Source organism: the organism of the source record quoted next, unplaced genomic scaffold (genome assembly GCF_019419815.1).
Source record: "Pyrus x bretschneideri cultivar Hongxiangsu unplaced genomic scaffold, Pyrus_bretschneideri_v1 Contig13, whole genome shotgun sequence".
Classification (NCBI taxonomy): Eukaryota; Viridiplantae; Streptophyta; class Magnoliopsida; order Rosales; family Rosaceae; genus Pyrus; species Pyrus x bretschneideri.
This window is the reverse complement of record NW_025999424.1, coordinates 4,575,369-4,598,679: the sequence shown is the minus strand read 5'-3', so window position 1 is coordinate 4,598,679 and position 23,311 is coordinate 4,575,369. Positions and strand designations below refer to the sequence as shown.

The window sequence follows — 23,311 nt, the reverse complement described above, 5'->3', positions numbered from 1 at the left end:
AATTTCATAAACAGTGTAGTACCTTTAAGTTTCATAAACAGTGTAGTAAGTTTCATAAACGGTGTTCTAAGTTTTATAAACAGTGTAGAAAGTTTCATAAACAGTTTGTATGAGGTCGTGCGGGTCTGCGCGTCAAATTTTTTTTTAATATTAAAATTATGTTTTTTTTCATTAAATTAAGTTCTTTTGTCCTTTTTGTTAAATTTAAGAGTTTTTCATTAAAATTTAAGTTTTTTTTTTCATTAAATAAAGGGCCTAATTGGATAAAGGTCCTTGTGGTGATAGAGTATTCGGAAGGAAGCCTCCGTGTTAAAAAAAAACTCGAATTTAAAACCCTGTGGTGAAGTTCGTTAGGATTTTAAGCCCAAAAACAAAATTTCCGTTAATTCTCCGTTAACTTCATTAGCCATGGCTCCACACTCAACGACCAAATTTCCTCCACTGCCACTGCCAGTTACGAAGCACCCAACGAAAGTTTGAAATCAACTTGATTGTTGCCTCCATGTGTTTGCACTGTTTTTTTTATTTGAATAGCTCCAATATCTCTACTAATTAATAAAACACTCATTGTTAACCAAAATCTTATGAAATTACCAGTTTAACCCTCTAATTAAAACATAACATGAATAAGAAATATGGGGCATAAATGTAATTTCACACAACCAAATTTTACTATTTTTTTTTTCAAAACCTCACTTACATATAATCCTAACATATTTCTAATTAAAAAAAAAAAAAAAAAACTTCCTACTCCCACATTCTGTATTACTCTCTTCCTCTCTCCTTCTATTTCAAAAACAAAAATAAAAAAAATTTCTCACACACTTTGTGTGTGCCCATATGCTAGTGTTTATTAATAGAGCAGCAAAACACCGTGCCCCATTTCGCTTCAAAATTTCTTCCAAGTACAGAAAAATGCTCAAGAGTGTGTGTTTTGAGGTTTCCTGTAACAATTTTCAACTAAAACCAAAGAAACTGAAACTTGCACCATAATCCAGAGAAATGGCTTTTACTTTTCCATCCTTGAAAATTCTTGATAAATATAGGCAGCTACTAATGGCAGTTGTCCAATCAAGCTAAGTGAATCCTCAAAAGTTGGCTTCCTGTTACTTTGATTTATGTATCCGCTTTTCATATGCCCTTTGGGATTCACTCTGGAGGGCCATAAGAAAAGTGGTAAACTGGGTCATTGAATGTGCTGTAATAGGCAGAGCATCAATGGCCTTATACGCATAATCTGAAACCACGGCACGAGTCCTCAGTTCCTTGGATCATGCATCTACTCTCTTTGCTAGGTACCTTTCTTGTTTATTTTTTATTTTTATTTTTTTTAACAATTATTTGGACAATTCAAGTTCCTCCATTAACAAAGCGCACAGAAAGGTGCATGAAGTTTGTGACAGACAAATATGACATAAAATGAAATGAAATAAAATAGTTATGAGAGACGGGGAAGGGAAGATTAGATGGCTGTAGCACTGCCGGAGAAGCAAACTAAATTTGCCCCTGAAATCTAATAATTATAATCAGGTCCTTTTGGCGAAGTCACCCGTTTCATCGTTGTCCCTATCGATTCCTTCCAATGTATCATCCAGGCCAAAGCCAGGTTTGTTCTCTCCAAATGGAGCTTCAGGGGTGCCGAAGCTGTTGTCACCACCAACACCGAAGTTATCCCTAGCACCAACACCAAAGTTATCCCCAGCACCAACACCAATACCTTCCTGGTTAGAAGTAGCCACAGAAGACCCTCAGGCAAAGATTCTCCACCTGGCTTTGCAGCTAGTAATACTTTCTGGCATTCTAGAATTGACAAACTTTGAAGCGAATTCCCTCTAATTGAAAAAGAAAAAAGGAACTTAACGAAGAAGCTAACATAAATTTTAATTTTGGGCTTAATTTCTAATGGACTTCACTACAAGGATTTAAATCTGAATTTTTTTACCATATGAGTGATCTTCCGAATACTCTATCACCACGAAAGCCATTTATCCAATTAGACCTAAATAAAGTTACGACATGATTTTTTATTAAAATAAACTTAGTTCAAACTCTTTTTATGAAAGTTCTATAAAGTATATTTACCGTGTTATGTTTGAGTATAATTGTATCCCCATACAATAATTTTATATCATTTTAGTTAGACTTACTTTGTTTCCTTTTTACTTTCGTTGCTTTTTTTTCTTCACATATGCTCGATAAAATGGAAAATTATCAATAACTCCACCACACACTGCATCGTGTACAGTATACTCTGCCTTTATAAAATGGAGAGATTGTGGACCACGCTTGACGAAGCCTCCAAAAATTGACTTGTTCTGTTTTCATTGCTAGGGCCATATGAATTTATGATTTTTAAGCCGATCACCTACTCCATCAACCATATTACCCGAGTTTGTTGTCTCAAAGTAGGCACCATTCAGTGTGTATAAACAAAACAATGTCTGATTACTCTGGTGGAGAATTCCAGTGGTGCGTAGAACGTTTAAGAAGGAGATGGTACATGACAGCTAAGCTGAACATAATCAGTGTGCAAGTCATCACACCTTCCATTAATTTCGTTGCAGATTTTATTGGTGTGACTATAATGGCAACAACTAAATGTTAGGGTGTACTGCCATTTAACATTTTGTGTCAATAAAACAAGGCCATTAGAATAAAAATCTACCATGGAGACGCCGACGACCACGAGACTTCTACTAGCGTAATTAGTCCAAACGGGTCGCTTACGCTTCCAGTTCTTGTTTCTAAGCTGTATGTGGTTTGGTTTCGGAACCTCGGTTAGGGTGCAGGACCAAAGCTGAACACTCAACTAATTACGGCTGCTTGGCCACTAGGTCGTTGGAATACAAGTATACGAGCTATGATCAAGGGACGTCAATTAATGACTATCTTCAACAATGCATAATTTTTAACTTAATTGTTGGTAGACCTATAAACAAGTCGGATTTAGTGAGTTTGGATCGGTTTTAACCTGATCTCTTAAATTAACGGGTCACCCGAACACAACTTGTTAATCTAATAGGTTACTTGTTTAACCCGCTTCACCCGTTAACAATTTTTTTTGTTTTTTTTTAATTTTTAATTTTGCATTTCAAGTTTTAACTTCCAGAGCTTCATTTAAAATCGGTTGTCATGATTTTCTGATGACTATCTTCTTTTGGACCATCAGGACATGGTTTTAATTGCTAGGGCCGTATGAATTTATGATTTTTAAGCCGACCACCTACTCCATCAACCATATTACATGAGTTTGCGGTCTCAAAGTAGGCACCATTAAGTGTGTACAAAGAAAACAATGGATCACTCCTGTGGAGAATTCTAGTGGGGCATAGAACGTGTAAGAAGAAGATGAGACATGATAGCTAAAAGCATCTCCAAAGGAGATGTCAAATTTTAAACATCAAAATTATAAGGTTTTAAAAAAAAAATTTACTGTTGGAAATCCAACAGTCCGTAAAATGTTGCCGCTAGTGGGTTGGTGGGGAAGCCTGACCATTGGGCTATTTAGCATGGTGGAGGTGCTCTTATAGCCATCATGTCCTCACTTAAACTGCACACAAAATTAAGCTTCTTTTTCATCTCCAATGGCAAAACCAAGCTCAGTCAAAGTAGTTGAGGTTTGCAGTGTAGCTCCGAAACCAAGTTCAGGGCCAGACTCTGCCCACCTGGAGGATCTGTCTCTTCCTCTCACCTTTTTTGACCTCCATTGGCTAAGGTTTCCACCTTCTCAAAGCCTTTTCTTCTACGAAATGTCTTCATTCAACGCATCACATTTCTTCGATTCCATACTTCCAAAGCTCAAAACCTCGCTTTCCGCCACCCTCCAACATTTTGTACCACTAGCAGGAAACCTCACCTGGCCTTTAGACTCCCCCGAACCCTTTCTCAGTTATCTCAAAGGCAACACAATTATGCTAACAATCGCTGAGTCTGATGCTGATTTCCACCATCTAATTTCAACCAACAACTTTGACATTGAAGTCAAAGAGTACCATTCTCTTGTACCCCAACTGGCAATGTCTCATGAAAAAGTTGCGGTGCTGGCATTGCAAATAACCGTCTTTTCCAAGGGCGGTTTTTCGATTGGATCAGCTATGCACCATGCTGCCTCTGATGGCTTATCTGCACTCTTGTTTTTCAAAATTTGGGGTCACCTATGCAAACATGGAGGAGGAGAAGAAGGAGTACCACCACCTTTGCCAAGTTACGATAGAAAGGTCATCAATGACCCAGCGGGGCTCCATGAAATCTACTCAAATGACTGGTTAAGATTGGGTGGTCCAAACAATAGAAGCTTACTGCCTTTGGAGGTTAAACGTCCAGGAGACTCAATTCAAGCCACCTTCGAGTTCACGCATGCAAAAATCGAAACCTTAAGGCGGTTAGCGATGAGGACTATGATGACAAAGAATAAGGAGCAAGGTGATCATTCAAAACTATTTCATTTATCAACATTTTCGCTAACATGCGCCTATACATGGGTTTGCTTAGTCAAGGCTGAGGAGACCAAAACAGAGAGAGTATTTTTCATCATTCCTGTGGACTGCCGGTCACGCTTAGACCCTCCTTTACCGCCAACTTATTTCGGGAACTGCATCGCAGGACATCTAGCAGTTGCGGAAACAAAAGACCTATTGGGAGAAGATGGGATGCTTGTGGCCTTGAAAGCAATTCGCGACGTGATAAAAAGTTTGGACAAGACCCTTTTGGAGGGGGCAGAGACTTGGGTATCAAGAATGTTCAATACACTGCAGCCTAATGCCGACAGAATAATTCCCGCTGATGGTTCACCCCGGTTTGAGTTTTATGATGCAGCTGATTTCGGATGGGAAAGACCAACAAAGCACGAGTTAGTTTCGATAGATAAGACAGGGACAATGTCTTTTCAAGAAAGCAAGAATGGTGATGGTGGAGTTGAGGCCGGGTTGGTTTTGAAAAAACATTACATGGAGGCTTTCGCTTCTCTATTTGCTAAAGGCCTTGAAGAAAATTTAACCCACATGCAGTAGCATACTACTAAAGTTTGTTTCTACGCAAATTTCATTTTTTTTTCTTAGTTTAATTTATGTGTCGTCATGTGATTTGCAAAGTTTCATTTCTAATAAAAAAAAATGAATAAACACTCTGAAGAAACTTTGGTGCTAGAGAAAAATCATTGAAATTATTAGCATAATATTCTCTGAACAGTCGTTGATTATACGATCAGACCCTGTTTTTGCTTCAAATGTCAAGTTTAAGAAAGATCAACCAAAAAAAAAAGAGTCACAGAACAAAAACGGGAACCCAAAAGGAACATCCTATATCAATTGAATTGTTTTGAGTATCCAATACTAGAATTCTTTTTCTTTAAGTGCTTAAAAGATCTTGAATTTCTCCACCTATTTTCAATTGATTTTGAGTAAGATACTAACCTTCCCTTGAGTTGGTGTTAGTGCACTTTTAATATTTAAACAAATTAATTATAATTGTCATTATTTGTTGTTACTAGGAAATTAAGATGAAGTAGCTTTTCATATTTTGTAACTCTTGTAACCTTTTTTTATTATCCTACAGCTAAGAACATCTCTAAAGAGATGTCAAATTTTAAACATGATAGTTAATAGCTTATGTGACAATTTGACATTTTGTATAATATTTTGCTCCACCTGATATGTTAAATAATAATGTTATTTCATAAACTTTTTATCTTTTTGTGAAGTCCAATGATTACTGCGACCAATCAAATATTTAAAAAACATAATAACATTTATTGTATATTATATTAATCTATTAAAATATTATTTAATAAATTTAACATCTGCTGTCAAATTTGACAACAAAAGACTTTGTCTTCAAATGACTCAGCGCCACCTAAGAAATTGAAAGCTCGGTTGGAGAGAGTTTGCTGCCATATTTTACTGTTGTATGCCTACATGGCAATTTTGACATCTCCTTTGAAGATGCACTATACTGAACATTATCAGTGTGCACGTCATCACATCTAGTTGCATACTAGCAAAAGAGCCCGCGTTGCTGCAGGTTTACAATTCTGTTTAGACACACTAACAACAATGTTTACATCTCTATTTACTTGTATAAATATGTACATTCATATTTACAATCCCATTTAAACAAATATACTATTCAGAACTTCCGACTCTCTTCATTGAAACTTCAGAGGTTTTTTCCCCTTGCTTAGAAATTGGAATAAAACTGTAATTATTGAGGTGATTTTTTTTAATTGCTAAAAAATTGGATACTTTCTTCAGTTAGTTTTCAAATACATTTAATAAGAAATGTCAAAAACAAATATATGCTGATCTACAAATTTTAAGTACGCCATGAAGAGAAAAATAATAATTACAACTTACACATGTTAAAGCAAACATACGAGGAGAAAGTAGACTCTTCAAATTGCTAATCTCACATTTTCCTCTAAGCTAACCACAATTCTTAGCCTGCATGTATGAATAAAGGTTAGAATTCACATCTTATAGTAAACAGAAATATACTCTCGTTGTGCTAAATTGTGAACTGAGAAAAACAAATGCATAGATGTAGGAAAAGATTTATAAGATCTTAAAAAATGTAAAAAAAAAGGGTAATCATCCTTTTATAAATGCTTTATTATACTTGGTACCTGACCAAACATTGCATCTATGTGTAAAAAAACATGCGGATAGAACTTGAAGTGTTCTTAAAACGCAAACCCAATTGCTTGATGTTTTGAGGCTGCCAACTCATTAGTCATTGCAGCAAATTTGGAATTGAAACATCTTTCGAACCACAGATATCAAGAATTCTCTATAACTGGTGCAAACTTCCCAATATAAATAATAAAAACAAATGCATAATCTTGAGTACCTTGTATACAGTTCCAAAACCGCCTCGACCTATCTTACTACTCGGATGAAAGTCGCGGATCTTAATTCATTGTAGGAGAAAGCCTTGATATTTTCCAGCACATTCTCTATGCAACACACAAAACAATCAATCAATCACAATAACAATGATGATCCGGCAGAATCACATGAAAAAAAAAAAAAACCACAGTACGGAGGTAAAAAAATAACAAAACCAGAAAGTGGGAACATTTAACCGTGTCTGTACCATCAAGATCATGGCCAAATCGACCAGAACCAGAACCAGATTTCCTTTTCCTCTCAGCAACCGAAGCAACAAAGCAGCTGCAACACATATTAACTTGTCCACAATAATCAAATCCTACCTTCTGGGTTCTCTCAAATGTACAGAAAAACAGCTCCCTTTTGATCAAAGAGCCCTCCCTAATCAGATTTGGACCAACCCATGTTGCCAAAATCCTAAATTTCACAACCAAATAATCACAGAAATTTCCTCAAAACACCAAAAGTTCAAACTAATAAAATTTGAAAATTCGAAAAAACGCACCTCATGGATTTGCAGATTACCAATCAAGTTTTGATCTCCTGATTCCCTTTAGCATCTGTTTCTGTCAGCAACCAAGGAGAGCGAGAGAGAGCTTGAAATTTTCCGTTTCCAAAAAAAATGAATTGTTATTAGCACTCCAAAAATCTCATTCTACACTACAAACTTTCTATATTGAGAAATAAATATACACTTATGATTGAATGAGATTTTTGGAATGTCAATACACTTCCCAATATATATATATATATAGATGCTCTTTTATGGAGATTCTGAGACGACCCACTATAGTGGAGGTGCTGGGCGAGTTGATGATGTTCATAACCCCTCTATGGATTGTTGTGATTGTTATTAGGGGTTTTGTTGGGTGGGCGTGGAAGCCCAAATGAGTGAGCTTGGTTGGCCGAGAGCTGTGTAGAAATCAAACGATATCAACGAGGATTTTCAAGATTCCATATGTAAGCAAGAGAGAAGAAATCTACCTTTAGGGGCGTCTGAGTGGTGGCGGTGGCTGCTGGAATTGAGAGAGATTTTTGGTTCCGGGTTTTTTGAGAGAGCTGGAGAGACCAAGTATCTCTACTAGAAGCAGTAGAAAAGCTTTCCACAATGACCAACCAAGGGCAAAATCGCCACCCCACTATAAAATCACATCAAAATCAGAAAACACTGAAGAAAATGAGGGGCAAATCCGTCCGCACACTATAGATCAAATGTAACCCATAAATTGAGTTTTAGTATATATAACTAGAAATTGATGCCCACGCATTGCTGCGGAATTAGAAATTGTATGGAAGATTGATAAGCTAATTCTAAATCATCAAGTTTGAAACTGCATTGCATGACAATCAATTGAAACGTTTTCTCTAAATTATTAAATAGCATTTAGCATAAACTGACTTGCAAGTTCAAATGCAAGAATGCAAATGAAGATAAATTGTGATATTCCATACACATCAAACTTCATTTAGGAAACTGAAAACCATAAAAAATAAATTGATAAACAGACAAAGATGGTTCACAATTATAAATGTTGAATGCTAATAAAACATATAATACAATGATCTCGGTTTCTCTCATAATTATAAAATGTTGAATATAAACAGCATACCCAAATTACCTGTCAAACCAATCAAAATTTCCACTCCTTGGTTAATATCAGAGAATGCCAAATCCAAATCCATGAACCCCACACTATGAACCGATTCCTTACCAAAGTTATAGCAAATATTGTTATCCAATTCCAATAATGCTGTTATAGTACTCCTTAAAAATGCATGAGTTGGTATATCCATCTCTCTCTCTAAGAGTAATTGTTAACAGTAATTATAATAACAGGCTAAAAGCACTGTCAACTATGTTATCAAGGAAAACAAATGTCAATGAGAAATGAAGATAAATGACTTACTGGTGCACTCAAGAAATTGAGAATCATTAGGTGCAAATGGCCTCCGATGGGATCGCCTCCAATTCTCAGGTGCTACTCTGAGGATAGCTTCTGTTCAATACAACTATGCAAGAATAGTCATTCTTCAATACTTAAGCAGGATTGGAAACAGGGAAGTAGCGTATTAAAGCATTAAAATAAGGTTAGTTGGCCAAAAGTTGTTAATTTCTTGTGTAATTAACCAGTTTGAAAAATAGCCATTCTCCAAAATATAAAAAAAAACCTGACAATTTACACTCTTATAGCGAAGGCAATTTTCATAACGTGGATTCCATTTTATAGAAGGCAAGTGTAAATGAATTAATTATGACAGAGATGGCATTGTAGATGCTGGAAATCATGGAACCACAAAGAATCGTGACAGAGAAAAAAAACATTATTTGTCATCAATTCAAGGTAATATAAAAAGAAACTATACATGCGCAGTGGTTAAAGGTACCAATCCTAGGTGATCAGCCAAATAGTGCCTCAAGGTGCTCTTTTGGGGAGCTCATGACTATGCCTTGACCCCTTTGTTTGCCCCCTTGTTGTCTAAAGTCCTGCTCTTAGCTCTTTTCTTGGGGTCTGATCAAATAATTAAAAGTTGTAAATTAGAGCCTAATTAATTTATGTGAACAAAGTAAATCAAGTAAAGGGCAAAGAACAAAAATTAAGAGTTGTAACTTACATTGAAGGCAGATTCAATAATGTCATCGCTGAAATGTTGAAGTATGACTTGGGATTTCCAAAACCAGCAGGGCAGAATTCCTGCAGAAATTAAAGCAATGATATAAATTACCAACCCCAAATATTAAAACTAAAACAAAATTGAAGTTTTTGTGTGAAAATTTAATTGGATTTGTAGGTAATTAATTGCTCAAACAAATAAAAATATAAATTACCAAAACTAATATTGATGAAATGAAGTGATGATCTTGGTTACCTCAAATCGTCCAGAACTGTTAACAGAGGGTACAACACGTGTTTTTATATAAGTGGTGGGAAATTTAATTTTTTAAGTTATTAACTTTTTAGCACACATATCCCACCATTTATATAGTGACACATGGTGTATCATCTCGTGTACCGGTCACACTAAAAAATTTATCTGGTGTACTTACTCAAACTACATACTAAAATGAGCTTCTTTTCCATCTCCGATGGCAAAACCAGGCTCGGTCAAAGTAGTTGAGGTTTGAAGTGTAGTTCCGAAACCAATCTCGCAACCGAACTCCACCCACCCGGAGGATCTGTCTCTTCCTCTCACCTTCTTTGACCTCCGCTGGCTAAAGTTTCCACCTTCTCAAAGCCTTTTCTTAACGAAATGCCTTCATTTGACACATCACACTTCTTCGATTCCATACTTCTGAAACTTAAAACTCGTTTTCCGCCACCATCCAACATTTTGTCCCTCAAACCCCGTCTCAATTATATCAAAGGCGACGCAATTTCGCTCACAATCACTGAGTCTGGTGCTGATTTCCACCTTCTAATTTCAGGTAACAACTTTGACATTGAAGCCAAAGAGTACCACCCTCTTGTTCCCCAACTGGCAGTGTGAAAAATTTGGTGGCAAATACCCGCCTTTCCCAAAGGCGGTTTTTCGATTAGATTAGCCATGCACCATGCCGTCCTTGAGGGCTTACCTGCAATCTTTTTTTTTTTTTTTTTTTTTTTTCCAAATTTGGGGTCACCTATGCAAACATGGTGGAGGAGAAGGAGAGGACCGCCACCATTGCCAAATTACTATAGGAAGGTCATTAAGGACCCTACCGGACTCCAAGAAATCTACTCAAACGAGTGGTTGAGATTGGATGGTCCAAACAATAGAAGCTTAATGCCTTTGGGGTTACAGGTCCAGGAGACTCAATTTGAGGCACCTTCGAATACACTCGCGCAAAATTTGAAATGTTAAGGCGGTCAGTGATGAGGACTGTGATGGCAACGAATAAGAAACAAGCTGATCATTCAAAACTATTGCATTTGTCGACATTTTCACTAACATGTGCCTATACATGTTGTGTTTGGCTCATATACTTATGTTGGCAACAATTTTGATAGTGTAACTTTATGAATGCTACAAGGAAATGGCAACAGCCATTTATGACTTTGTGTTTGGCTTTTGGTTGTGGCATGGAAGTCTTGTTTCAAGAGAAGACATGGTGACTGCCACAAGCAAAGTTGGAAGCAAGCAAGTCTTGACTTTGTGTTTGCTTGCATGCAATTGTGCATGTTTTATTTTCTATGCATTAAATGGCAAATGGAGAAAAAGTTGTACTCTATAGGCTAGGTATAGAAAAGGGTGTGTGCATCCGGAGGAGAACACAAATGGAGAAATAGTTCTGCAAGTGTGTGCATCCGGAGGAGAACACAAAGGAGAGAAAATAGAGGGTGAGAGTGAGAAACTCTTGGGGTAGAGTGAGACTCTTGGGAAAATTTTGTGAGTGTACAAGGGATTGGGGTTTGGGTTATGTCGATTTAACTCAAGTGTATCTTGTACTAGTTATTCTCATAGTGAATAGCAATATCTCTCCGGGGACATAGGCAGGATTTTGCTGAACCTTGTAATTCTCTTAGTGTCATTATTTCTTGTTTTTTAAACTGTTCAACTGTGAGTTTGTATTTTGGTGAAATAATCTGAATTTGGTTTCACACTGACTGGCCAGAGCACAACAATACATGGGTTTCTTAGTCAAGTATGAGGAGACCAGAACAGAGAGAGTATTTTTCATCATTCATGTGGACTGCCAGCGTGCTTAGACCCTCTTCTACCGCCAACCTACTTCGGGATTTGCATCGAAAGACATCAAGCAATTGCAAAAACAAAATACCTATTGGGCGAAGACGGGGATGTTTGTGGCCTTGAATGCAACTAGTGCCGTGATAAAAACTTTGAAGAAAACCCTTTTGGAGGTGGACAGGTGTCAAGAATGTTCAATACACTGCAGCCCCGTGCTGAAGAATAATCCCCACGACAGATGCGACATCCAGGATATCTTTTCAAGATAGCAACAATGGTGATTGTGGTGTTGAGGTTGGGTTGGTACTGAAAAAACATTACATGGAGGCTTTTGCTTCTCTACTTGTTAAAGGTCTTGAAGACGAGTGTCTTCAGTCTTCGTTGTTTTTATGTATCACACTATGATTTGCAATTAAGTAGAAATGAGTTCTGATTCATTTGCACATAAAAAATAAATGACGTGCTATTTATCATTGAGACATTCATAAAAAAGTCCAGTCTTCTGATTGAAAAATATCAAACACTCTTGAAACATTGGTGCTATAGTAGAAAACAAGTGAAATCATTAGCTTATGTTCACTAAACAGTAAGTGATTACATGATCAGACTTTACTCCTTCAAAGGACAGCTTTAATATAATTCCATGAGAAAATTTCCAATAGAACTTTTTTGTCGGAGGAAGAATATGAACTACGTTTTTGGAGAAGAAGATAAACGATGACAAAATATTAGGGTTTTTGAGGGTGTAATTAAATAGAAATCTTATCTTAGGTTTCAAAATATATCATTTTCTACTTTACAATGTATACTAGAACTCAATTTTTTGTTTGAAAACGGACGGTTGTAATTTAATCTGGGGGCCATGGTTATGCAAAACAAGATTCATTGGTATCATGACAGCACGAAAAAATGTGTATGGACCCAAATTATTAGAGTAGGATTCTCCCCCTTCTATATTCCGATACTTACAGTCCCCTCAATCACTTTCTTTTTTATCTTTCTCTTTCTATAAAGAAGTCAACAAAAGATATTGATGTGGCTTAATTGCGATCTTTCAAGTAAGAGGGGATTAGAAGGGAGAAGAATTTGGAGAGAAGAGAATCACACTCTCAAAATGTTTGCATGCAATAAAGGTATGATATTTGAAGTATGAGGAAGAATATCAGACAGATTTGGGAAAATTTAATTTCCTATCCTATGGATATAATTTAGATAAGGTGGCTGCTAAATATAAAAGGCAAGAAGACCCGAGAAAAACTAAGCCGAGGATCGGTATCAAATTCCATTCGGAAATCAAAACAACCTTAAAAAGTTTCCTATGTTTTCAAAACGAGGAGGTACCAAAACCGATATTATTGCTCAGAAAAGCAAAAATCTTACAAGATTTTCTCAACTTCCCCACGTAAACATGGAAACCCTTAAAAAATGGAAACACATCCGAACCAGGCTATGATTAAAGGGCCGATTGAAATGCGTTTATTCACAGCAATTTTACGACCAAATCATGGCAAACATTTGCTCTCTTGCTCTCGTTGTGTATGCAGTCTGTTTTTCCGTGTTGATTCCGCAGGCCACCTCCCAATCATTCCTCTTCCCGGAAGCTCAATCCACCATCCTCCCCGACCCTTCAACCTTCTTCGCCCCAAACCTCCTCTCATCTCCACTCCCTACCAACTCTTTCTTCCAAAACTTTGTTCTCAACAATGGTGACCAACCTGAGTATATCCATCCCTACACCATGAAATCATCCAACTCCTCCCTATCTCTTGCTTACCCGTCTTTCTCCTACACCTCTACCGTCATATCCACAACTCCGTTTCAACCCGACCTCACCATATCTGGCTCGAAAACCACCACCATCCCAGATCCAAACAACGACCACCATGTAGTCTCCGACTTCAATGATCTTAGTGTGACATTGGACTTTCCCTCCTCCAACCTCCGCTTCTTCCTCATCCGTGGAAGCCCCTATCTCACATGCATTGTTTCTCAACCCACACCGGTTTCTATATCAACCTCTCATACAATTGTATCGTCATCATCCGCAAGTGGCTCAAACACCAAGTTCATCATCAAGCTTGGCAACGGTCAGACATGGCTAATATACACATCCTCCCCAACTGATTTAACTGCCAGCGGCGCATCCTCATTAACTTTTAACAATTTTTCTGGGAACATTCGAGTTGCTGTTATGCCAGATGCTAATCCCAAATCCGAGGCAATTCTTGACCAATTCAGTTCTTCTTACCCAACTTCTGGGGCAGCTGTGCTCGAAAACTCCAATACTTTGACATATAAATGGGAAAAGACAGGTGGAGATTTGCTCATTGTAGCTCATCCTCTCCATCTTATGCTTCTGTCAAATGCTACTGTTTTGCAAGATTTTAAATACAAAAGCATTGATGGCAATTTGGTTGGCGTTGTTGGCGATACGTGGGTTTTAAACTCGAAACCTATTCCGGTCACTTGGAATTCTATTGGAGGTGTCAAAATAGATTTGTTCCCTGAAATCATTTCTGCGCTTCGTCGAGATGTAGACGCACTTAGTTCAACAGAATTATCTGCTGCATCATATTTTTATGGGAAACTAGTTGCTAAAGCAGCAAGGCTGGCTTTGATTGCCGAGGAGGTAGCTTGTCCCGATGTGATCCCGGCAATTAGGACATTCTTGACAGAGAAAATCCAGCCGTGGCTGGATGGTACTTTTAGCGGCAATGGATTTTTGCATGATAAAAAGTGGGGTGGACTTGTTACCAAACAAGGATCAACTGATAAAGGTGCCGATTTTGGGTTTGGTCTTTATTCCGATCACCATTACCACCTGGGGTACTTTGTTTATGGTATTTCAGTGCTAGCAAAGATTGACCCTGCATGGGGCGAGAAGTACAAGGCTCAAGCTTATTCGCTCCTGGCAGATTATCTCAACAAGGACAAGCAATCAAATCCAAATTATACGCGTCTGAGATGTTTTGATCTTTATAAATTGCACTCGTGGGCAGGAGGAGTGACGGAATTCGCAGATGGGAGGAATCAAGAGAGCACGAGTGAGGCAGTCAATGCTTACTATGCAGCTGCTTTGATGGGGAAAGCGTATAATGATCCGCAACTTGAGGCCACCGGTTCATTGTTTACCACATTGGAAATTCAGGCAGCGCAAATGTGGTGGCATGTGAGAGAGGGAGGAGAGAATCAAACTTACGAGCAAGATTTTGCAAAAGATAATCGGGTAGTGGGAGTTCTATGGTCGACCAAGAGAGACAGCGGACTTTGGTTTGCTGCTGCAGAGGCAAAAGAAATTAGACTTGGAATTCAAGTGATGCCTATTTCACCAATCACTGAGGTGTTGTTCTCCGATACTGGCTTTCCTAGCGAGCTGGTGAATTGGGCATTGCCAGCGCTCGGTAGAACGGGAGTCACGGAAGCCTGGAAAGGGTTTGTGTATGCATTACAAGGGTTATACGACAAAGCAGGCGCTTTGGAGAAGATTAAGAGCTTGACTGGTTTCGACGATGGAAACTCCCTCAGTAATCTTTTGTGGTGGATTCATAGTAGGTCATGAAGTTTTCAATGAGTTTATATTTCTTCGTTTTTGGTACAAGTATTATCGCTGAGTTTATATAACTAAATAAATAAAAATAATTTCAGTACAACATATTGTATATTTTTCATCTAAACTTACCTTCTCGTGTTTTAACACAAAAAATTGTAGTGTTGTTGATGTAAAACAACATTTTTTTCATCTGATTGTAACTTACAATTTGTAAGGAACAACTTAGATAGACAAAAAAATGGAATTCAAAAGCGAATCTAAGGGATATAAATGAGAGAAGTTTTTCTATATACACGGAATATAAACAGGTACACCACGTGTCATAATATAACTGAAGAGCAGTTATATATATATATATATATATATTTTTTTTTTTTTTTCGTTTCTTTGTACTTATATTATGACACATGATGTATCCGTTGTGTTGCAAGTACATCGAAAAATATCTCAATGAATGATTTCTCTAAATTTTCATGTCATGTATGATAGGATACGGGTTCCTTTCTTGAATAACGTTGTCTTTTCCCTAAGGGGCATAGTGACTAGGGATGACAATTCTAACCGTTAAACCCGACAACCGTGGATAACCATCCGAATGGATTAGATTTGAATATGAAAATTCGGGTATGGTATGGATATGGGGAAAAACTGTGAACTTTATTTGGTTATGGTTTTGGATATGGTTATAGGGGTCCCTAATCCATATCCATCCCCAAATCCAACCCGAATATTATATATATATATATATATATATATTTGATATATAATATAATTTTACCTTCCCTATATTAATTCATTATGCATGCATCAAACCCTATACTATTTTTATTATGCACCAAACATCATGCATGGGGCATACCAACAACCTCATTAATTCAATACTCTTATTGTTATACTCAATCAAATTAATTCATTGAATCGTTTTATATATCAATTATCAAATGTTACAAGTTTATCAATTCATCTCTCTTTAAGAGTCTCACTGTCAAGAAATTGATGCATGTTATCATAAACAACTTCAAATATATTGTTATGTTTTTTGTAATTGGATGTTGCTATTTAATGACGGAATTAGTATCTACTCAAATTTATAATGCGTCAATTTGATGAATATAATTTTTTTTTGTTTTTTGACGAAGATGGATATAACCGATAACCAATTGAAAATCCGTTACCCGGTGGATATGGTTATGGATAATTCCCAATGGTTAATTTGCGGTTATGGATATGGTTAATTTTCATGGTTATGGGGATGGATATAGCATTTCCGTCCCCAAACCGAACTGTTGCCATCCCTAATAGTGACATATGATTAGAGGTAAGTGGTGGATTGCTCTAATAGATAGGTCTTCTTCTTCAACTCTCTGCGTCCCAAGTTCGAACTCCACTCCCTTTAGTTTAGATAAATTTAATGTAGATTATATATTATTTGTCAAAGAAAGAAACGTATAATTAGAGAATTGTAATCAAAAGCTTCTACAATACTTTAATAAAAAAAAACCTTTAGTTTTTATTATTGAGGACACAAACAAACACAAAAATAAAACCTCACGCATACAACTCCGCTCCTAAACCCTTTGATAAAGAAAAGTTTATCTTGATCAAAAAAAAAAAAGTAAGTTTAATTATATATAAGAATAATGCTTGTGTTATATATAAGAATAATGCTTGTGTCCTTCTACGAAGACATATTTGTTCTCCACTTACGATTAATAAATTTTTACTGTCTGAACATTATATTGGTAATCACTCATTCTTTTTATCATCATCTAATATTATATCTACAAAAAAATCATTCAATTTGGAGATCGTTTAATGATCATCGATATATGTTAAATCATTCAACAGTTTCAATAACAAGTAGCATTCTCATGATAAATTATCAGTTTGTTTTATGTATACAAATGAATGTCAAATTGAATAACTTTTTGCATATGTTATCTTTAGATGAAGATAAAAAAATGAACGGTTTTGATTACGATGTATGAACAATAAAAATTCGTTAATTGTAAATGGATGGACAAGTAAGTCCCCATAAGGGGACATAACACGTTGGGTAATATGCCCCTACACACTCTGACTTTTATAGAATTTTATAGACTTTTCTATAGAGTTAAAAAAAAAAAAATTAGACTTTTGTGTGAGGGCATGCCTTGTAGAGTTCAATAAATTCAATAGAAAGTTCTATGCATGTCTATAAGACAAGTCTATAATGTGTATAAAAATCATTGAAAACTTGCAAAGACTAGGAAAGTATGTTACTTGACTTCAATGTTACTTATAATTTAATGTTAGCTTTAACCTTTATTGTGACATCCCACATCGTTCAGGGGAGTGATCCTTATATGTATATTCTCATCCCTACCTAGCACGAGTCCTTTTGGGAACTCACTGGCTTCGGGTTCCATGGGAACTTCAAAGTTAAGCAAGTAGCGTATGAGAGCAATCCCATGATGGGTGACCCACTGGGAAGTTGCTCACGAGTTCCCAAAAACAAAACTGTGAGGGAATGGCAAGCCCAAAGCGGACAATATCGTGCTACGGTGGTGGAGCGAGCCCGGGAAGTAATCTGCCCCGGGGCGGGATGTGATAATTTGGTATCAGAACCTAACCCTAGTCTTCTGTGTGCCGACGAGGACGTCGGGCCCCTAAGAGGGGTGGATTGTGACATCCCACATCGCCCAGGGGAGTGATACTTATATGTATATTCCCATCCCTACCTAGCACGAGGCTTTTTGGGGGCTCACTGGCTTCGAGTTCCATAGGAACTTCGAAGTTAGGCGAGTAGCTCACGAGAGCAATCCCATGATGGGTGACCTACTGGGAAGTTGCTCATGAATTCCCAAAAACAAAACCGTGAGGGAATGGTAAGCCTAAAGCGGACAATATCGTGCTACGATGGTAGGAGCGGGCCCGGGAAGTGATCCGTCTCGGACGGGATGTGACAATTGGTATCAGAGCCTAACCCTCGTCATGGTGTGCCAACGAGGACGTTGGGCCCCTAAGGGGGGTGGATTGTAACATCCCACTTTGCCTAGGGGAGTGATCTTTATATGTATATTCTCATCCCTACCTAGCACGAGGCCTTTTGGGAGCTCACTGGCTTCGAGTTCCGTAGGAATTCCGAAGTTAAGCGAGAAGGGGGCTAGAACAATCCCATGATGGGTGACCCACTAGGAAGTTCTCGTGTGAGTTCCCAGAACCCAAAGCGGACAATATCAGTGCTACGATGGAGTCGGGCCCAGGAAGTGGTCTCGTCCTGGCCCTGACTCCACCGTAGCACGATATTGTCCGCTTTGGGTTCTGGGAACTCACACGAGAACTTCCCAGTGGATCACTCATCATGGGATTGCTCTAGCCCCTTTCTCGCTTAACTTCGGAGTTCTACGAAACCCAAAGCCAGTGAGCTCCCACAAGGCCTCGTGCTAGGTAGGGATGGGATAATACATATAAGGATCACTCCCCTGGGCGACGTGAGATGTCACATCGCTTCTATCCCATCTATCAAAACTATCGTGCTTCATCGGTCTTCCCCATCCGAAATCAGCTGCAGCATAAAAATCAAACTGGTGTAAACCGGAAATGAGAATTATTCTATCAATACTCCTGGTCTGTAGTGTGTTGAGCGTTCTTGAAACCTAAGTCTCTACCCCATCTAAAAGGGTCTTGTCCATACTTTTTATCACTTCACTGATTGTTTTCAAGGCCACAAACAGGTCATCTTCTCCTAATAGGTCCTTTGTTTCTGCAACTGCTCGATGTATTGCAACACAATTCCGAAAATAGATGACCTGGAGATGAGGGTCTAAGCGTGGCTTGTGGTTTGTGCTAATGACAAAAGTACTTTATCTGTTTTGGTATGACCTGTTAAATTTCAGGTAGACAGGCCGAGGGCCCACTCTAACAACATCGATACTGTCCCCACTTAATCACTTGCTCAATCTGTCAGGTGTGGGGTTTTATCACAAAAGATCTCGGTGTAAGTTAGAGTGGGGTAATTCTATAAATGCTTGTTCTTAAGCCTTCTGGCCGATGTGAGACAGAGGAATTCTAACACTCCCTCGCACGTAAGACCTCATTTTATAGGTCACACGTGAAGTTCCACACATCGGCAACCATGTGGAGCCAAACCGGGGTTCACCTGTTCGCGCGGGGCCAATGGGGACCCACCCATTCAAGTGGCATCTCTTGGCTTACGTGGAGCCAAGTTCGGGCTCACCAGTTTACGCGGGGTCAAAGGGGACCCACCCATTCACGTGGATGTACGGGCCCGTCTCCTAACTCTAATACCATTTTAAATTTCAGGTAGACGGGTTGAGGGCCCACTTTAACAACATCGATAATGTCCTCACTTAACCACCTGCTCAATCCGTCAGGTGTGGAGTTTTATCACAAAAGGCCTCGGTGTAAGTAAAAGTGGGGTAATTCTATATAAATGGCTTGTTCTCAAGCCTTCTAGCCAATGTGGGACAGAGACAGAGGAATTCTAACATCCTCTACCTCACAAAGCAAGCCCATGTATAAGCGCATGTTAGCGAAAATGTTGACAAATGCAATAATTTCGAATCATGATCAGCTTGTTTCTTTTTCTCCTCCACCATCATAACTGCCATCACTGAACGTCTTAGCATTTGGATTTTCACGCCTGTGAATTCGAAGGTGCCGTGAATTGAGTCTCTTGAACCTTTAGCCTCCAAATGCATTAAGCTTCTATTGTTTGGACCGCCAATCTTAACCACTCGTTTAAGTAGATTGCTTGGAGCCCTGCAGGGTCCTTGATGACCTTTCTATCATAACTTTGTGAAGGTGGCGATCCTTCTCCTTCCCTTCCTCCATGTTTGCATAGGTAACCCTATAAGTTAAAAAAATGAAAATGCAGATAAGCCATCTAGGACAACATGGTGCAGGCTGATCCAATTGAAAACAACTATTGGGAAAGACGGTTATTTGTAATGCCAACACCGCAGCTTTTTTATGAGACACTGCCAATTGAGGTATAAGAGGATGATGCTTTTTGGCTTTAATGTCAAAGTTGTTGCTTGAAGTTAGATGGTGAAAATCAGCATCAAATTCAGTGATTGTGATCGAAATTGCATTGCTTGTGACATAACTGAGAAGGGGTCTGGAGGAGTCTTGAGGCCAGGTGAAGGTATTTTGTAGAAAGGAGTTGAGGTGGTGGAAACCTTAGCCAGCAGATATCAAAGAAGGTTAGAGGAAGAGACAAATCCTCCGGGGTGGCGGAGTCCGGGGAGCTTGGTATTCGAAGCTATGCTACAAACCTCAACTACTTTGACTGAGGCTGGTTCTGCCATTGGAGATGGAAAGAAGCTTAATTTCGTGAACAGCTTAAGTGAGGACCCTACTGGCTATATATACAGACTTAAGAGGTGTATTCACTTAAGACTCTTGTAGAGTTTTAAAGACTTTTAAAGTTTTGAGGTATTCAATAATGAATTTTAAATTTTTTTGAAAGTTTTTTCATACAGTTGGTTAAGGGTCGTTTAAAACTATTTCGTTTTCAGGTTTTTTAAAATTGTAAATTTGTTTGGTAACTACTTTCAGTTTTCATTATTAAAAATTGAAAATTGAATACCACTATTTGAAAATTGAAGGATAAATTTTGAAAACTTAAGAGAATAGTTTTTATTTTTTGATTATGAAAAACCAAAAGTAATTACCAAACAAGTTTTTACTTTTCAAAATAAGTAAAAACAAACACTAAAAACAAAACTGGTTCTAAAACGCTTCTAAATCTATAATTTTTAAGGGGTGTAAGTATTATATGCTTTTTATAGACTTCGTTTAAGCAACAAGATTTTTATTCAATGTCACATATCACTAAATAATATAGAAAGTGAATAATTGTACTTGAAAATAAAATATTAAACATTATGAAAATTAATCATAAATATCACATCCCGCCCCGGGGCAGATCACTTCCCAGGCCCGCTCCACCACCGTAGCACGATATTGTCCGCTTTAGGCTTACCATTCCCTCACGGTTTTGTTTTTGGGAACTCACAAGCAACTTTCCAATGGGTCACCCATCATGGGATTGCTCTCGTGCGATACTCGCTTAACTTCGAAGTTCCCATGGAACCCGAAGCCAGTGAGCTCCTAAAAGGCCTCATGCTAGGTAGAGATGAGAATATACATATAAGGATCACTCCCATGGGCGATATAGGATGTCACAATCTACCCCCCTTAGGGGCCCGACGTCCTCGTCGGCATACACGCGACTAGGGTTAGGCTCTGATAGCAAATTGTCACATCCCGCCCCGGGGCAGATCACTTCCCGGGCCCGCTCCACCACCGTAGCACGATATTGTCCGCTTTGGGCTTACCTTTCCCTCACAGTTTTGTTTTTGGGAACTCGCGAGCAACTTCCCAATGGGTCACCCATCATGGGATTGCTCTCATGTGCTACTCGCTTAACTTCGAAGTTCCCATGAAACCCGAAGCCAGTGAGCTCCCAAAAGGCCTCGTGCTAGGTAGGGATGGGAATATACATATAAGGATCACTCCCCTGGGCGATGTGGGATCTCACAATCCACCCCCTTAGGGGCCTGACGTCCTCGTCAGCACACACGCGACCAGGGTTAGGCTCTGATACCAAATTGTCATATCCCAGCCCAGGCGGGACCACTTTCAGGGCCCGAATCCACCGTAGCACGATATTATCCGCTTTGGGTCCCCAACACACCCTCACAATTTTGTTTCTGGGAACTCACACGAGAACTTCCCAGTGGGTCACCCATCATGGGATTGCTCTAGCCCCTTTCTCGCTTAACTTCGGATTTCCTACGGAACCCGAAGCCAGTGAACTCCCAAAATGCCTTGTGCTAGGTAAGGATGGGAATATACATATAAGGATCATTCCCATGGGCGACGTGGGATCTTCCCGATAGGTCACCCATCCTAGGAATGCTCTACACGCGCTACTCGCTTAACTTCGGAGTTCCCATGGAACAAAACTGTGAGGGCATGGTCGGGGCCCAAAGCGGACAATATTGTGCTACGGTGGAGTCGAGCCCGGGAAGTGGTCCCGCCCGGTCTGGGATGTGACAAGCAATACTTTTTCAAGAAAACAAGAATGGTGATGGTGGTGTTGAGGTTGGCTTGGTTTTGGAAAAACATTGTATGGAGGCTTTTGCTTCTCTACTTGCTAATCGTCTTGAAGACATTTGAAGCCATATGTAGTTGGTTTCAACAAAAATGTCTTTTTTTCCTTGGGTTTTTGTATGCGTTGCATTGTGATTTGCAGTTAAGTAGAAATGATTCTCGACATCAATTTGGAATAAAAATAAATAAATAACCACTCTGAAACATTGGTGCTAGAGAAACAATATCATTGAGATTATTAGCAAAATGTTCTCTGAACAGTAAGTGGTTGCATGATCAGACCTTGTTCTTGCTTCAAACAGCAAGTTTAAGTAAAAGATCGACCAAAAAAGAAAGAATCACAAAACAAAAACGGGAACACAAAATTTTGTAGGAATTGGATGGATGAGATCCCCATCTCAGCTTCTTTTGTTGGCGCCAACTGCATCCTTGACGGAGTCAGCTGCTCCCTGAGCCTTCTCCATCATTTGCTGACCAGCCTGCAAAAACACATATGCAATTACAACATGCATATGTAACGAGTAATAAGCAAAGACGTATGTAATTTATTAAGGGACAGACTGTCAATATAGTGTCGATAAGGTGTTGATGTTATTGCACATAACATGTCAATAACAGAAGTATTGACATGTAATTCATACAAAATCATCCCTTAACAAAAAAAAGAGGACATAATGTACGTGGAATTAACAAAAGAATAAGAAGTTCGAACCCCTTGGGCTGATTCCTTGGCAGATTGGGCAGCATTGCTCATTTGGTCCATCATGCCACTGGCCTTTTCCTGTATATCAAAATTGCAAAAACACATGATCATGAACCACCAAAACGACCAACAAACTTTTAACCAAATTGCTTTTCTAGACAGCTGCTTTTAGACGCACCTGAGCTTGGCCCTTGGCCTGGCCAGCTTGGTGGCTCATGTTCTGGGATTGGTTCATCTTGATGAAGTAATTCTCTTTCTACACAAACACACAAGAAAATTTGAGGCAGGTGAAAAGTGCGTATAACTTTTTTTTGATGATGAAATGTTGAAGTTAGTGAGTGGGATTTTATAGCTTCTTCAGTTCCATTCATTGCTTGACATGTGTTG

The 23,311-nt window shown here is 38.6% G+C and overlaps 3 protein-coding genes, 1 long non-coding RNA gene and 2 pseudogenes across 5 annotated transcripts; 3 read left to right on the top strand and 3 right to left on the bottom strand.

The window, feature by feature from the left end:
• Positions 1–3,424: 3,424 nt before the first annotated feature.
• LOC103962760 (phenolic glucoside malonyltransferase 2-like) lies at positions 3,425–5,030 on the top strand. Its single transcript, XM_048579056.1, has one exon. The coding sequence runs from the start codon at positions 3,585–3,587 to the stop codon at positions 5,007–5,009; it is 1,425 nt and encodes a 474-aa protein (XP_048435013.1). The 5' UTR covers positions 3,425–3,584; the 3' UTR covers positions 5,010–5,030.
• A 1,157-nt stretch (positions 5,031–6,187) lies between these two features.
• LOC103962692 lies at positions 6,188–8,001 on the bottom strand. 2 transcript variants are annotated; one of them, XR_007256253.1, is made up of 6 exons: positions 7,869–8,001; positions 7,673–7,796; positions 7,390–7,450; positions 7,090–7,301; positions 6,844–6,949; positions 6,188–6,437 (listed from the first exon to the last, which is right to left on the bottom strand). It is a non-coding gene; the product is annotated as an uncharacterized LOC103962692 (long non-coding RNA). The 2 variants fall into 2 exon arrangements; XR_007256252.1 differs by having other exon boundaries at positions 7,390–7,796.
• A 1,968-nt stretch (positions 8,002–9,969) lies between these two features.
• LOC125474694 lies at positions 9,970–17,793 on the top strand (annotated as a pseudogene).
• Positions 13,054–15,108, top strand: LOC103960335 (probable endo-1,3(4)-beta-glucanase ARB_01444). Its single transcript, XM_018650639.2, has one exon. The coding sequence runs from the start codon at positions 13,054–13,056 to the stop codon at positions 15,106–15,108; it is 2,055 nt and encodes a 684-aa protein (XP_018506155.2).
• A 762-nt stretch (positions 17,794–18,555) lies between the features above and the next one.
• LOC108868157 lies at positions 18,556–20,411 on the bottom strand (annotated as a pseudogene).
• Positions 20,412–22,398: 1,987 nt separating this feature from the next.
• LOC103960305 (stress-induced protein KIN2-like) lies at positions 22,399–23,251 on the bottom strand. Its single transcript, XM_009372760.3, has 3 exons — positions 23,103–23,251; positions 22,934–23,002; positions 22,399–22,700 (listed from the first exon to the last, which is right to left on the bottom strand). Exons 1-3 carry the CDS (start codon positions 23,157–23,159, stop codon positions 22,620–22,622), a joined length of 207 nt encoding a protein of 68 aa, XP_009371035.1. The 5' UTR covers positions 23,160–23,251; the 3' UTR covers positions 22,399–22,619.
• Between the last annotated feature and the right edge of the window lie 60 nt (positions 23,252–23,311).